Source organism: Carassius gibelio, chromosome B21 (assembly GCF_023724105.1).
Source record: "Carassius gibelio isolate Cgi1373 ecotype wild population from Czech Republic chromosome B21, carGib1.2-hapl.c, whole genome shotgun sequence".
Lineage (NCBI taxonomy): Eukaryota > Metazoa > Chordata > Actinopteri > Cypriniformes > Cyprinidae > Carassius > Carassius gibelio.
In genome coordinates this window covers 15,420,852-15,436,302 of record NC_068416.1, presented here as the reverse complement: position 1 = coordinate 15,436,302, position 15,451 = coordinate 15,420,852, and the positions used below count along the sequence as shown (strand labels likewise).

Here is a 15,451-nt window from a genome sequence, read left to right as displayed (position 1 = left end):
CAATCACATTAAAAGTCAAATAAGGTTCTTTCGATATTTAAAATGTCTATCTATAGTACAGACCAAAAGTTTGGACACACCTTCTCATTCAAAGAGTTTTCTTTATTCTCATGACTAAATTGTAGAGTCACATTGAAGGCATCAAGGGCTATTTGACCAAGAAGGAGAGTGATGGGGTGCTGCTCCAGATGACCTGGCCTCCACAGTCACCGGACCTGAACCCAGTCGAGATGGTTTAGGGGTGAGCTGGACCGCAGACAGAAGGCAAAAGGGCCAACACGGGTTAAGCATCTCTCGGGGAACTCCTTCAAGACTGTTGGAAGACCATTTCAGGTGACTACCTCTTGAAGCTCATCAAGAGAATGCCAAGAGTGTGCAAAGCAGTAATCAAAGCAAAAGGTGGCTACTTTGAACAACCTAGAATATGACATATTTCAGTTGTTGCACACCTTTTTGTTATGTATATAATTCCATATATACGTAGTTCCACATGTGTTAATTCATAGTTTTGATGCCTTCTGTGAAAGAAAGAAAACTCTTTGAATGAGAAGGTGTGTCCAAACTTTTGGTCTGTACTGTATATATATATATATATATATATATATATATATGTGTGTGTGTGTGTGTGTGTGTGTGTGTGTGTGTGTGTGTGTGTGTGTGTGTGTGTGTGATTTCAATAAAAAACAAAAAATAAAATGCTGAATGGGTGCCATCAGAATTAGAGTCCAAACAGCTGATAAAAACATAATAATAATCCACATGACTCCAGTCCAACAGTTAATATCTTGTGATGTGAAAAGCTGTGTTTCTTCATTTATAAACAGTGCTTATGAACAGTGCATCACCTGATTCAGATGGGACACTTTTTAACTACAGAAAGCAATATTATGGCTAGAAGAAAAAAAAAAGTTAAAAACTTGATGAATTTCTTATGTCTGTCCTGAGGATTATTTAAATGCTTTTATCTGTTCTTATCAGAACTTTAATTCTCACGGCACCCATTCACTGCAGAGGATCCACTGGTGAGCAAGTGATGCAAAGGTTGTCCAAATCTGTTCTGATAAAGAAACAAACTCATCTACGTCTTGGATGCCCTGAGGATGAGAACATTTTCAGCAAATACATTTTTCTTTCTTAAAATCTTTTAAGAACTGCTCATTGAAAAATGATTTGGGGAACCAAAGATGTTTTTATGGCTTCTTAATTTGTAGAGAAGTGCATGCATACATTTGGTGTGTTTACAAAAGTTTGAAACATCGAACAGCGATCATACGTGAGCTAAGTTCTCGCCCACACATCTCCTACGGTTGATGAAGCCTGTTCAAACTGCAACCTTGTAACTGCGCTTGTTTTTTTCCTTTCTACTTAGTCGCTCAGGCTATTTTTAACACCTAGCAACAGTGCTCATTTATTTCAAACCACTCTCAGTTTTCTATAAGATTCTAAATATACTGCTCAAGGACAGACATATCCATATGTGTTCGATGGTCTTCTGTAACTTTTAAATTGAGAATACTATGGGGCATCAGATGCCTGCTTGTATTTTGGTTCTGGCATCCATCCACCCCTCTAGAGGTGATGTGTCAGTTTTTTTTGTTTTGTTTTTTGTCCTGAGGTTAAATGAGTCTGACTCACACTTCCTGTTTGTAATATTTCACATCCTATGTGGTAACCGACTGCCATTATCTGCATCAATACTGTATTTTTCCTCTTTTTTATGTCCATGTGAACAGATTTATGTCCATATGATTATGGCTATTACTGATCAAATAACAAAATCTTTTAGCCTTTGAACTATAATGGATGTACATAGGAAGCTGGATAATATAGGACTGTTGCACAGCCACAGCATTTTACGTCGCTCAGAACATATGCTATCAATACTGATGAAAACTTTGCTGGATGATGTGGACCTGACCCTTGGGAGACATATCTCTGCAGAGAGGGACCTGTCACCCTAACCCTTGAGCCCCCACTGGGCTTTTTTGTTTATTACGTGGGTGGCACGGCCATCTGCTGAAATCAGAAAGATGGGGTTTCTTGGAGAATATGTGTAATGCTCATAATCTGTTCACATGGACATCTTTTAATATGCATTGAACTTTGGTCATTTCTTTAAAAATTGAAAGAACACATGGGTAATCGTCTCACACTGAATCCACGAAGAAATCTCAGCTTTCCAGGAAAAATCTCAAGGTCTTCTTGGCTTATGTTAAGTATGGCACACTCATACACAAAATATCCATCCTAATTTGGACTCCAGATTCAGGACAATATGTTGCCACCGAATGTGATCAAAACTGAATTTTGATAACAACTTGCACAGTGTGTTTCACTTGTAGTATTCCTGTCTTTGTGTCTTTTTCTATTCTTTTTTTAAAATATAATTAGGGGTTTATACTAGAAGCTGATACTTGACCATCTCTGTATCTCTGCATCCATGGCAACGGACCTGCAGTAACTTAGTAACAAAATTTGCACATTGTAAGAGATGCGAAATGATGGTTGTTCTCAAACACGCCAGCAATTTGAATCGAAGTCGCAACATTTAACCTCCATCAATTAAATGGCCTTTATTAATATCCTAAAACTAAAAGTAAAGGGAAGTCATCCTATATGTTTAAAAACTCACACTTTGGTAATATAACAAGCTTCTTTGACACAAAACGAACTCACCTTGTCATTTCTTTCACACCTTTTCAGCACATTAAATTACTCGGGAGGTAATTTCACAATTTCACGAAACATTTTTCACCTTGTCATCTTGTAAACCTGATGTGTGGGATGGAAATGAGTTCAAATTACCAGCAAAAATGAGGGGAAAGGTAATATTTCGAATTTCACGACAAGAGTGTGCATGTGTTGTTTCAGTCATTCGTGGTGATCAGAGAATGATGTGTTTTAATGGCCCGATTGTGACGTGGATTTGAGGGGGTGGACAGGAACATTACTCTTCTAAACCACAAAAATAGCTCCAAAGCCCTGGTTTTCCTCTCTGCTAATGAAAATAACTAACCTTGTTTATTGTTAGAGGAAATGCAGCTATTTATAGACAGGCATATGAGCATTTGTTTAATTTTAAACAAATGTAAATGTTAAGGTAACATATATTAATTCAGTTTTCATCGAAAGCGGTCGTAGTCAGAACAAAAAGTCAAACTAAAAAAAGCATGCACTGTCTTACTTCTGCCAAAAACAATAGAAGATATTTGAAAGAATGTTGAGAACAAACGCTGTTTAGTTACCGACATTCTTTTGTGTTCCACAGGAAAGTCTTAAGACCTTCGGAGTCTTAGAAAACAGAAGAATGTCAAATATTACAGAAAGCATCATCTGATATGATTACTCCTGTCACACCTACATCCATCTGCTGCACTTCCCACAAGCCCTCTGTGCCAACACTGACCATCGATGAGCTCATCATTTCCCTGATAGAGCTACCATCACACTTATAGCTTCACAATACACCACATGCCGTTATAATTAACACACAGATCCTTTCACACACACAGCAGTAATAAATCAGAGACTGACTCAAACAGAACTTCCTACTCGTTTTGTTCCAAAACAAGTGTGAGATGACCAGCCCATTGAGGAAATTATGTTAATGAATGGCCTGCAAAAACAGAAAGGTATCGGATATTAGGTATTGGTTTTTTATTCATTAACTTGTCCCATCTTTATGAATATGGTCGATTTAAATCTACAGGACAACTTTAAAGCTTTCTATATCTTGTAGTAAATACATAGGATTTCCAAGATGAAAAATGATTGTTAGCTAGAGTAGTTTTCAAAGGACAATAGCCCTAAAATAACATGCCTAAAAAAGAATATAAATGTGACATTTATTTGAGTTAACTTTGGCGCTTAAAGCTGACTGTAATCATGGTTCTTTCAGGTAATAGCAGAACAGTGTGTGCACCAGTGTTACGCTGTCACCATGTGGAGACACCTGAGTAATGCATTTCATCTATGCTGATCATAAATGCTCACTATCAACAGAAACTTTAACCGAATTATTAATGTGTACACAAACTTGGATATTTTCAGCATACAGACAAGAAAGGTAAGAAGATTATAAAAACAAAGATGTGAAAGGAGGATTAGAAAATACTTATTTTTATGTATTACTTTTACAATGTAGTTCAGCAAAAAAAAGAAAAAAAAGAAAAAAGGAAAAAAGAATTATTTATTTTTGTAGTCTTGAATTCAATGAGAAAAATACAAAAATTTACATAAAACTGGTTTCACAAAATATTTACAAAGAAAATGGTTGTCTTCATGTTTCATTTAAGGCTTATAGAAACCTGGATTTTTCTTTCATTTGTTTTCTTTTCTGAGATTACACTGGATAAACATAATTACAAAAGCATTTTGGAATACGTATTGTATTTTGGTTACATAATTCTATAATTTTTATTTTTATTTTTAGCTGGTCCTAATAACTAATTATATCTTTGTGATATATCTGCAGCGTGTTGCATCTGTATGTGTTTGTATGCTGGATGTATGTGTGAGAATGACAAAGTGAGACCAATGAATGTTCAGATGCTTTAGCGCTTCCCAGAATAGGCCCGCAGTCCGCGGCCAAAGTCAGCCACCAAAATAGATGATTTCACATCATTAGGTGGTGAATTGTGGAACTGTGTTGCCAAATTTCAACACATAAAAGCAGAAATAGACTCCATCTCTCTCTCTCCTCAGAAAGCATGAGGCCCAACATAAATGGAGAGGCGCAGAACAGAGCTGGTCTGGTAGCTTATGAGAGGATTGACCGACACCATCTCCAGATCGAGGATGTACTCCTTCGGTCCCGTCACTGCTCTGGCCAACACCAACATGGCACTGATGTTGTTGATTTGCTAGGAACAAGAAATTACAAAAATAAATGAGTCCAAAAGTAGGAGAATCTGAGATTTTTCATTTTTACTCAGACTGAAAGTTTGGGGATTTTCAAAGCTTCAAACTAAGCTTCAAACTAAGAATTGAACACGTCAAATAACCCTGTTTTTTCAGAACATGCTTCACAACGGCTTGTTGCTCTTGTTCTGTCCAGGCTGGATTATTATTGCTCCAGTTCTATCAAACCTTTACAATTAATCCAGAATGCAGCAGCAAGGTCAATTTTTAATGAGCCGAAAAGAATGCACGTCACACCTCTGTTTATCAATTTGCACTGGCTACCAATAGCTGCTCACATAAAATTCAAGGCATTAATGACAAATGACATTAATTTGACAAAACAAATATGTCATCAAGTATTAAAAATAAAATAAAATAAAATAAAATAAAATAAAATCTGTTTAAAAAGTTTGGGGCTGTTAAGTTTTTTTATTTTATATAATATTTTTTTTCCAGCAAAGATGCATTCAATAGATTACAGTAGATTACTTTGACATTAAATACATATTTAATGTTGAAATTTTATGTTATATTTTAAATAAATGTCATTCTTTTCATCAAATAATCATAAATGTACAATTTTCACAGAATTTCACAGATTTTCATACAATTATTAAGCAGCACATATTTTTAACACTGATAATAATGGGAAATGTTTCTTGATCACCAAATCAGCATATTAGAATGATTTCTGAAGGATCATGTAACACTGAAGACTAATGTAATGACAGCTTTGCCCTTGCAGGAATAAATGACATTTTAAAATACATTAAAATAGGAAACAACTGATAAAATTCTCGTATCAGTAATATTTGACAGTATTACTGTTTTTACTGTATTTAGATCAAAGCATAAGAGACATGAACCCAGATGAATGATTATAAAAAGGAATGCGAAACAGAAACATTTTCACCAGTATTTACTGGATCACACATTATGTAACCTTATGTTAAACAGCAGTTGTGTGTCTCTGACTAACCCGTATGTAGAATTCTTCATTTTCGTCTCCAGAACGAATGCGGAAGGAGTTGTAGGCTCCAGGATAGACGCTGGTGGCCTGGATCTGGAAGACGTCGGAGGGAACGGAGCGCTCAGAGGTGATGCTCATGTATCGATGCACAATGGAGAAGGCCAGGTCACGACACCCTGGCTTCACCACCGGACATATACAACGACTGGACCGAAAGAAAGTGACACAAGGAAAAGGGGAAAGGGATGTTAAACCAATGGAAATGGCTTACTTCTCTGAGACCTGGATGTAGGGGTCCTGGCAGCGGTTGGAGCTGACACACTTATGTCCACCATGGATGTTCACACAGGCCTGTCCCTCGCCACACAGATGAGCGCCTGTCTCACACTCATTCACATCTACACACAGAATTGTTATGACAAATTGAAACCAAGGGAAATGTGATTATAAGAGTCGAGTGTAAAAACAAAGGGGATTTTGTTTCAGTACCTTGGCAGAGTCGTGTTCCAACTAGCTCGTAGCCTTCTGGACAAACACAGGAGAATCTTCCAGGCTCGTTCACACACTGAAACTGGCAAAGGAAACTGGAATAGCTGCACTCATCAATATCTGGGAGGAGAGAAAGGAAACCAGTTACACTCAGCACATCGTCAGTTGGTCAAAAACTATTAGGATTATGTCTTTTGCACTAACCATTGCATGAGTAGCCATCAGGTCCCAGGTCATAGCCTTGAACACAGCGACACAGGAATGTACCGTAACTGTTGTAGCACCTTTGCTGACAAGGTGCTTCCATCTCAGACTCATTTACATCTGATAACAAAGAAGAAAGATTTGAGAAACTTACTTACTGAAAAAGAATCTGAATAGACAGCATTAAAGCAATAATCTACCCAAAAATAATAATAAAACAATCACATGTGCAGTGTTCTGGGTTTATAGGTGTACAGGTGCTGCTGACTTCCAAAGCACCATGACGGTATCATAAAACAGTACATATGACCTGTGTGCTACTGTACAATTCAATTGTTTAGTTAGAGTAAAAAAATAAAATAAACTATTTATTCTGAAAAACATATACAGATACATACATCAATCACAACAAACAATACAGATTAACACAAAATGATCTTCACTGACATCAAACAGGACATGTTCCTCGTATAATGTTATCAGGTAACACCTTATTTTAAGGTGTCCTTGTTACGCGTTACATGTACCTACTGTTATAATAACAATAAATTATGCATGATGTAGTTCATTAATATTACTCAGTACTTAAATGTATAATTACAGTGTAACAAGTACAACTTAAAATAAACTGTAACCTGCTATGATATAGAGCACAAATCATATGAACTTCTTTTTTTGCTCATGTTATGCTACTCTTCTGTTATTTTTGGAGTTCAAGCGACCCTATCTGTTTGAGTTTTGACTAACTTGTCAAACTACTATACTTAAATTAGCATTTAAGCAAATTTTGGTTGCACAAAATGTACGTTGTTTAAGGACTTACCAACACAGGATCTATTGTTTCCCGCCAGCTGGAAGCCAGGCTCGCATTCGCAAGAGAAAGATCCTGGCACGTTCACACAGCGATGCTGGCAGTACCTGTTCCTGCACTCGTCGATATCTTAACAAATGAGAGGAGATACTTTCTGTAGACTGCAGAACTGAAGCTTAATCTTATGCTAAATTAAATCGACCATACTGATTCTGCACTGCAAATTAAATCTTGAATTGAATCTTGTATTGTGAAAAGTGCCATTTAAAAACATAATTTCTTCTCTTACCCACACACTCTATGCCAGTCTTGCTGTAGCCGTGAGGGCACTGACAGGTGTAGGTTCCCACAGTGTTGATGCATTCCTGGCTGGATTGACAGTCATGCATGTCCAATTCACACTCATCAATGTCTATCCAAAACATGAGGAAGAGCTTTAGGATATCATACTGATGCACATGTACAATCTAATACCACACGAATAGGCTTTGCCTGCATTTGGCATTAAATAACGCACCCACACAGTTATCTCCGTGGGCCCTGTAGCCTACGGGACAGGGGTTAAAGGCCTCATTACTCTCCACAGGCACACTGGGCTCTGATTGGCTGGAGGGCTCAAGTGCGGTGATCACAGAGGCGGAGCGAGGAAGGCACAGGTAACCACCATAGTGATTAAAGCATTTCATCTCTCCCTGACAAGCCTGCTGGATAGTCTCACACTCGTTTATGTCTAAGTAAAACAGAGAACAGAATATAGCTTTACAAGTCATTTGAATATCCTAGTTAGTACATTTGTTTATTAATTACTAGACGTACAAAAACAAATATACATACTGTATAAACAACACAAGATAATAAACAGAAAAAAAGAAAGGGGTTTAGTTCTTTTACTTTTAGTTATCTAACTCTTTAGCAACTAAAATAATCGGTATATATATTTTTTGTTATCTATACACTTAAAGGGACAGTTGACCCAAAAATGAAAATTCAGTTTACTCACATTTACATTCACTCCCACTCATGTCATTCGAAAACTGAATGACTTTCTTTCTTCTGTGAAACATAAAAGATTATATTGTAAGAAATGTTATCTTTTTATTTATTTATATATATATATATATATATATATATATATATAATTTAACCAAAACTGTTAAGTTACCAGCATTCTTTAAAATATCTTCTTTTGTGTTCCCCACAAGTCTTACAGGAATCATTTGTGGGTGAACTGGCCCTTTAAGAAAGCCAATAAACATTAAAATATCATTTTGAAAAATATCAACCAAAAAGAATCATCTGTATCATTTACCAAAAAAATTATAAGAACCATGAAGTTAACAGGTATATTGTGATCTTAAAAATGTTTAATAGTTTATAAATAGTTTTGTATGTCCACACAATATTATTAACCAATCATAAAACATTTGATGAGACAATGAAGCAGAATCAATCAGATTTCAAAATGGAGTTACCACAAGCTGCAGAAAAAGGGACCAATCAACCAACAACATCATTTCTTGGTTAACCCTTTAACTGCCTGCTCAAGAAAAGCTAAGCTAATGTTTTCAGATAATCCTTTCTGCTGTCAGAATGTACTATTTGCTGAGAAATATAACTTTCTGATCATTCATTATAGTTCATATTTTCTGATTTCCATAGTATGTGTATGAATTCCGGTACTTTTGCCATAAAGTGACATATCAACCATTTGGTAGAGGCCGATATTTTAAAAATTATGGGACGTGTTGAAAAGAAATACATTGAGTGTGGTAACTAATGACATAAGGAGATAAGAAATGCAAACAAAATTTTTTTCAAATTCTTTTTTCTTGGTGGGGCAGTTAAAGGGTTAATACTAAATCTCAGATCAAAATAATTTATTGCTTGTTGCTCATTTAATTTTTTATTGCGTTGTGCTTGGCTAAGGATGTGCTGTATATCTAGAATATTAAACTGGGACAGAAAGTATTTTAACATTGATACATAATTTATATAAACTACTTAATTTAGCCATTTATATGAAGCAGGATTTTTGACCAATAAGACTTGGAAGTGGGCGGGGCTACCCTGCACAGCTTTACATCTACAGCTTCTTTTAATCGTCTGTGCTTAATGTCCTGTTTACTCAGGACACAGTGTATTAAAACTCTCTCTCTCTCTCTCTCTCTCTCTCTCTCTCTCTCTCTCTCTTCTCTGGCACATGACCTTCCACCCACCTCGACAGAGTTGAGTCTGCACGTCCCACTCATAGCCATCTGTACACTCCTGGCAGAGAATACACACTTTATTATGTAGCATCACACTCAAACACTTTTATTGACAGGAACATGACTTCTAGTGCAAACTGATTTCTGATAGTATACAATACCACACTGTACTGTATATGCCAAGTTCCGTAGGAAGGCAGATAGACATGTACATGTTCCAGCATGACAGAAGACTGAAGAGGAAGACAGAAGAACTGGGAGAAATTGTCACAATTACTTACTGTGTAAGAGTCACGTTCAGCAGGAGACTGACAGATTGTAGCAGGAAGAACAACCAGACCCACGCAAAGTAGCACATATGTGGCCTTCATAGTTACAGGGTACAGGACATTCACTCTGCCACACACACAGCTGGAAGAATGGACAAGTGTATAGTTGTCCTTAAGGCACACTCTCAGGACAGAGGCCCAATAAGAGCGAGAAAAGACACGTGAAGTGGGTCTGTTCAGTTCCTGTCGTCTCCTCTAGTAAAATAAAGAAGGGACAGAGTGACAGGTGGGGTGAGACCTTGTAAAAAAAGAACAACAAAGGTTATTGCAAATAAACATTTTCACAGGAATAGTACACAACATAATCATTTGGAAGCAGTGAAAGTGATCTGTTGAATAGGCCAGCATTGCTGACCACCTCCATATGTTTTGTTTTGGATACTGGTGTGCTGGTGTCCCCGTTTGGATTGTTAACTAGCTTAACTAGCTGTACAATTTACATGTATAATAACGTTTTGTTTTTTTTATAGCATTTAATTATTCTAGGCCAGAATTATTATGGTTAAATCTAAAACCATAAAAAAATTAACATTCTCGTTACTTGAAATAAAAGTTTATCTGAAATAAAATATTTAATAAAAAAATTTACTTTTTTAAATTTTAATTTAACTTTATTTCATTTATTTTTACTTGATGCACTAAAATAAGTTAAGATATTTTATAAAAACTATATAGGCGTGTGTAAGAAAACTAATAAAAATGACAAAATACAAAATTACTAAAACTTTAAATTCAAATAAAAAACCAAAATATAAAAATAAAAACTAATTTAACATATAAATAAAAACTATATATCTCGTTGATACTAAACACTGTTCTAGGTAAATGTTCTTCTTAATTCTTAATTCATGCTTGGAAATAACACATTAGTAAATGTATACAACTTGTAATATTGAATATATTAGCAAATGTAAAAATAAAAATTTATTTAAATCAAGATTAAGAATACTGTGAACATGCTGAATACTGTGCATTAACTAATTTTAATAAATTGCAAGTGTTTACAATAACATTATCCCCCAGCTAGACCAGCACAAACCTGCATAAACGAGAACAGAAATTCTCACTCTTTTTATTATAGTGAGATTAGGTTTACTTTAACATGACTGTAATTCTTCAACAAATATTACTCCATGGCATATACTGTAGGATAGTGATAAATGTGAGTCTGCTAACTAGGCAGTTCTTGTAAACAAGGCAAGTTAGTGCATATAATCAGATATTGCATGACAGATTTTCCATTCCTCACATTCAGTGATCTGGAGATACAGTAGTTATTCACACCTTCATCTCACCCTGACTACTTTACGATAAAAGTTTTTAAAAGTATAAAAGTATTTTAACTTCACATCACATACTTTACACCAACAAAACTAATTATGGGTTCTCTTTGAAATAATAAATATCTCTTTGAAATAATTGCAGGTTACCACTTTTTACAATGTTGCTCATGGGACTTTATACTGTCCGAAATATTGCTGCTAGAGAAGTATTTCAACTGTTCTGGCCTCTTTTGCTATAGTACAGCATTTATTTCAAGGCCTCGTTATTTTTTATAACTGTAAAACAAATAACAGACCTTCTCAGCCATCATCCCTCCTTGAAACTCATAACATATACTTCTCCTTACACACACATTTCAAGATTAAAGATGATCTTTTACGGTTAAATGCATTATACCATTTTAATTTGTACATCACTTTTTTATATGTCCTATATAAAAACAGTGACATGACTTAACATGGATTTCTATGGACTTGTTCTACTGTTTATTCAGGTAAAAGCAGAATTGGCCAGTGTCTGGACTCTACAGGATATGACTACACAGGCAATTCCATGCACTCAGATCTGTCCAAAAACAAGCCACCAGGCTTGTCTGTAACCATTAACTACAACTGTTTCCAATTCAAACTACAGGTTTCTGTCACATCTAAGCATGATAGCAAAGCATTGACTAATTTCTGTCACTCATTTCATTTTTACAAGTCAACAATGATTACAACGTCCTGGAATGACACATTTCTCGTGCATGCTTTATCAAATGCCTTTCTCTCCAAGTATGCTTGAATAATCTCACTTGTATTAAGTACTGCTATGCTCAATTTTACAAAATGCAAGTGCACAGGAGTTAAATACAGATGGTTTGAAACTCACTTTCTTAAATCTGTCCAGCAGAAGCTGTCTCGTTCTTCTATCTCTGTTGATTTCTCTCTCCCTCTTCGTTTAGCGGACTGTTTTTAGAGCTCTGTGACAAAAGACAGGACCCGGGCAGTGATAGCTAATTAATATTTCAGGAAAGGTTCAATGCTATAGAATGAGCTTAGGACGTCCCACTTCTTTCCCTCCACCCACTCCTGAACAGCCCCTGCATCTCAGCCACCCTTCACCCTCCTGCCTTGTTTTCCTCCAGGCCTCAAGGATCCAAATTTCTCGCTTCCTGATCAAATCCCAAATCCATCACTCAAGGGGGAAAAAATGGCAAACCAATCCATCTGGGTTATATTAGGCAAATCCTGTGCTATTCGTAGGCCTTAATTATTTCCCATTTTTAATACACTTCGGCTTATTAACTTTCATCCTGGTGGAGCTCGCTTGTGTCTGATACTGCTGGATATTTACTGGGGGATGTCGAAAAGGAATGCAGACACAAATTAACAGGGTTTGAGCATCATTAAAATAATGGCTTTGATGGAAACAACAGAGGTAGCCGAAACAGCAGGAGTGCCAGGGAAAGTTCCCATGAGGACTCTTCTGCAGAAATTCTGAGGGATTTTCCATGACCATTTGTAGGGGGTGACAGCTGTCCTGGGACTGTCCTTTTATAAGGTAATAAAATTGTTTCCTGATCCATTCACTTCAGAGCTGACCAGCCAATAGTACTCCCCTGCTGTTGACCCACACCTGCTGGGGACACAAACAAGTAGCTACTTCACTGTGGGAAAACATTGATCACATGCACACTTTGTGATAATTACCCTCCTCGACACTCTTTAAAATAAAGGTTCCAAAGGGGGGTTTCACAGAAATGACATCGAAGAACCATTGTTGGGTTCCCAAAGCACCTTTCAGTGAACAAAAGTACATCTAACATCTAAGAGAAGCAATTTTAATAATACACAAGATATCAACAATAACTCCAGTTCATCAATTAAAAAATAATAGTTTTTATAATAAATGTTTTTAACTTAAAGTCATGTTAAAAATACCTCTACCAAATCACTTTGCCGAGTAAACACGTTAATTTGTGTGAATCGGGAGAGAAATATGCACAGATCAAGGACTGTTTACAAGCGAAAACAGTCCAAAACAGTTCTGAAAAATATAGTGATGGAGTTTGATGTGAGATGAAAACCCAATGGACTATTTTACTGGATTATTATGGATTATAGACTTGTCTTTTGGTCAGAAGTGACATTTTAAAGTATACACGCCTTAATAATGGATTTGTTTTTTCTTCTTTTTTGATGAAATCCGAAAGCTTTCTGACCTTGCATAGACAGCAATACAACTGACATGTTCAACACCAAAAATGGTAGTGAGGACATTGTTAAAATAATCCACGTGACGTTTGTGGTGCAACTGTAATGTTACAAAGCTATGAGAATACTTCTTGTGCACAAAGAAAACAGACTTTATACAACAATTTCTTCCCTGTCATATCAGTCTTCGCAATGCATTCACAATAGTGCCCTATTATCTTTGAGCACAAAATTAAATTAAGACTTTTTCTATGATATTTTAATTTTTTGAGATGCACCTGTACAATGTCAGTGCATTACCTTCTCCACAAGGTCGATGAACAGATCTCGGACATCCTTGGTGTGTGTGAGTTTTGAGGCAATGTTAACTAGCGCTCTTGACAAGTTCTGAAGTACACCCAATAAGCATCCGTATAATAAGACAAATTAATAAACAAAAACAAAATGTGTATATTACTCCAGTCTTCAGTGTCAAGTGATCCTCAAATCAGGGCTCTCTGATGAATAGAAAGAATTGAATTTGAAATTGAAATCTTTCATAATTTTATAAATGTCTTTAGTGTCTTTAGGTGCCTTTGCTGAATAAAAATATTATTTTAAAAAGTATATGAAAACATTCATGCTTCTCACCTTAAAATTGGCCTCCATCTCACTAAAGACGTTAAATGTTCCTCTAAGCTGTGCACATACCAAGCTATAGTGTTTGTAGAAAGGACAGATATGTTAGACATAGCATGTCATCAGTATTAGAAATAATGAGCATCTGAACAAATTATTAACATGCCTTTTGTGTTGGTCCAGCATGTCTTTATCATTAACCAAAACTTTCAAGCCTTTCAAGTCATGCAGAAACTCTTTTTATAGATCAACATCCATGTCTCCCAACACGTTGTCTAAGTACGGAAGAAAGACAACAAAGAGCATAAGAATGCATATACAATTGCTGTAATGCATTTAATTTCAAATTAATTTTGTGAATTTTTTTGAAAAGTGTGTCAGGAACAGAAGAGAACGCATGAGGAGAAAGATGAATGGTGGAGAGAGACCAAGCAAAACAGTAAGAGGATGAACACAACAGAAACATAAGGTTTAAGATGTGCCTGTGTGTTCTCTAAGTTTACAATTCCTTTCAATTAAAACTCTAAAAGCTTTCACTGGTGAAGCTGGTTGTATTAAGTCACAATAGCACATGTGCATTTACAGTATTGAAGTACATAACCTCTTGTAAATCATCTTTATTACAAGAAAAGGTAAAAAAAATTGTGATTCACTTACATCCCCTGAATTGGAAAGCTAGAATGTTCACAATTATCAATAGGTGGGACAGCTGCTTTTCTTATAGCACTAGCAATATACCTCATTTGGCCACGTGTGAAAGTCTCACCTTGCCAGAACATCCGACAGGAGAAAGTGATGCTGATGTTCTCCACCAGGGGGCCTTTTAGCTCTTCCTCCTCTTGAGACACGCTTGAAATTGTCAAACTGAGAAAATGGTAGAAAGGTTATTTGTCCTTGCCGATGAACGAATAAATGAGTTAATTAGTTACAAATTAACGAATGAATTAAGTAATATTAAATGAATTACAACATAAAATAATATTACTTAATATTTAAATAGTGTGCACAACCACATCTATGTAAATAAATACGGGAATAAAAGAACAACAACAACTATTTTATATTTATAAGTACTGTAAACCAACAACATTTATGCAAATAAATATATGTGAATATAATAATAATAATTTAATATTTTTAAGTGTTGTACACTGACAAGATTTCTGTAAATTAATGTCAATAAATTAGTACTTATTAATATTGACAATTAATATGCTGTAATATTTCTAAGTATTGCACACTGACAGCAAATTCGTAAATAAATATGTGAATACAACAATACTAATAATATTATTATTTAATATTTCTTAGTATTGCCCACTGAAATTTCTGTAAACAATACATTAATAAATTAGTACTTAAATACTACTAACAGTACCATTTTTTAGAATAACAATCATCATTTTTATATTAAAAATCACAACCATGTAATATTTAAGTAC

The 15,451-nt window shown here is 35.5% G+C and overlaps 1 protein-coding gene across 3 annotated transcripts; it reads right to left on the bottom strand.

Annotated features, from left to right (window-relative positions):
• Positions 1-4,165: 4,165 nt before the first annotated feature.
• On the bottom strand, positions 4,166-10,136 carry LOC127986188 (EGF-containing fibulin-like extracellular matrix protein 2). Of its 3 annotated transcripts, none has more exons than XM_052588443.1 (10): positions 9,865-10,136; positions 9,593-9,641; positions 7,894-8,106; positions 7,666-7,788; positions 7,389-7,505; positions 6,566-6,685; positions 6,362-6,481; positions 6,144-6,270; positions 5,882-6,077; positions 4,166-4,862 (listed from the first exon to the last, which is right to left on the bottom strand). In XM_052588443.1, exons 1-10 carry the CDS (start codon positions 9,952-9,954, stop codon positions 4,701-4,703), a joined length of 1,317 nt encoding a protein of 438 aa, XP_052444403.1. In that variant the 5' UTR covers positions 9,955-10,136; the 3' UTR covers positions 4,166-4,700. The 3 variants fall into 3 exon arrangements, with proteins under 3 accessions (XP_052444403.1, XP_052444405.1, XP_052444404.1); XM_052588445.1 differs by having other exon boundaries at positions 5,882-5,965; XM_052588444.1 differs by lacking the exons at positions 9,593-9,641; positions 9,865-10,136 and adding an exon at positions 8,377-8,425.
• Between the last annotated feature and the right edge of the window lie 5,315 nt (positions 10,137-15,451).

Excerpts from the sequence above, each read along its gene's own strand:
- LOC127986188 (XM_052588443.1), bottom strand. The coding sequence starts at position 9,954 with ATGAAGGCCACATATGTGCTACTTTGCGTGGGTCTGGTTGTTCTTCCT. Across the intron at positions 9,642-9,864 it reads CTGAACGTGACTCTTACACA|GAGTGTACAGATGGCTATGA; the intron begins GTAAGTAATTGT and ends ATTCTCTGCCAG. Across the intron at positions 4,863-5,881 it reads ATGAAGAATTCTACATACGG|CAAATCAACAACATCAGTGC; the intron begins GTTAGTCAGAGA and ends TCTTGTTCCTAG.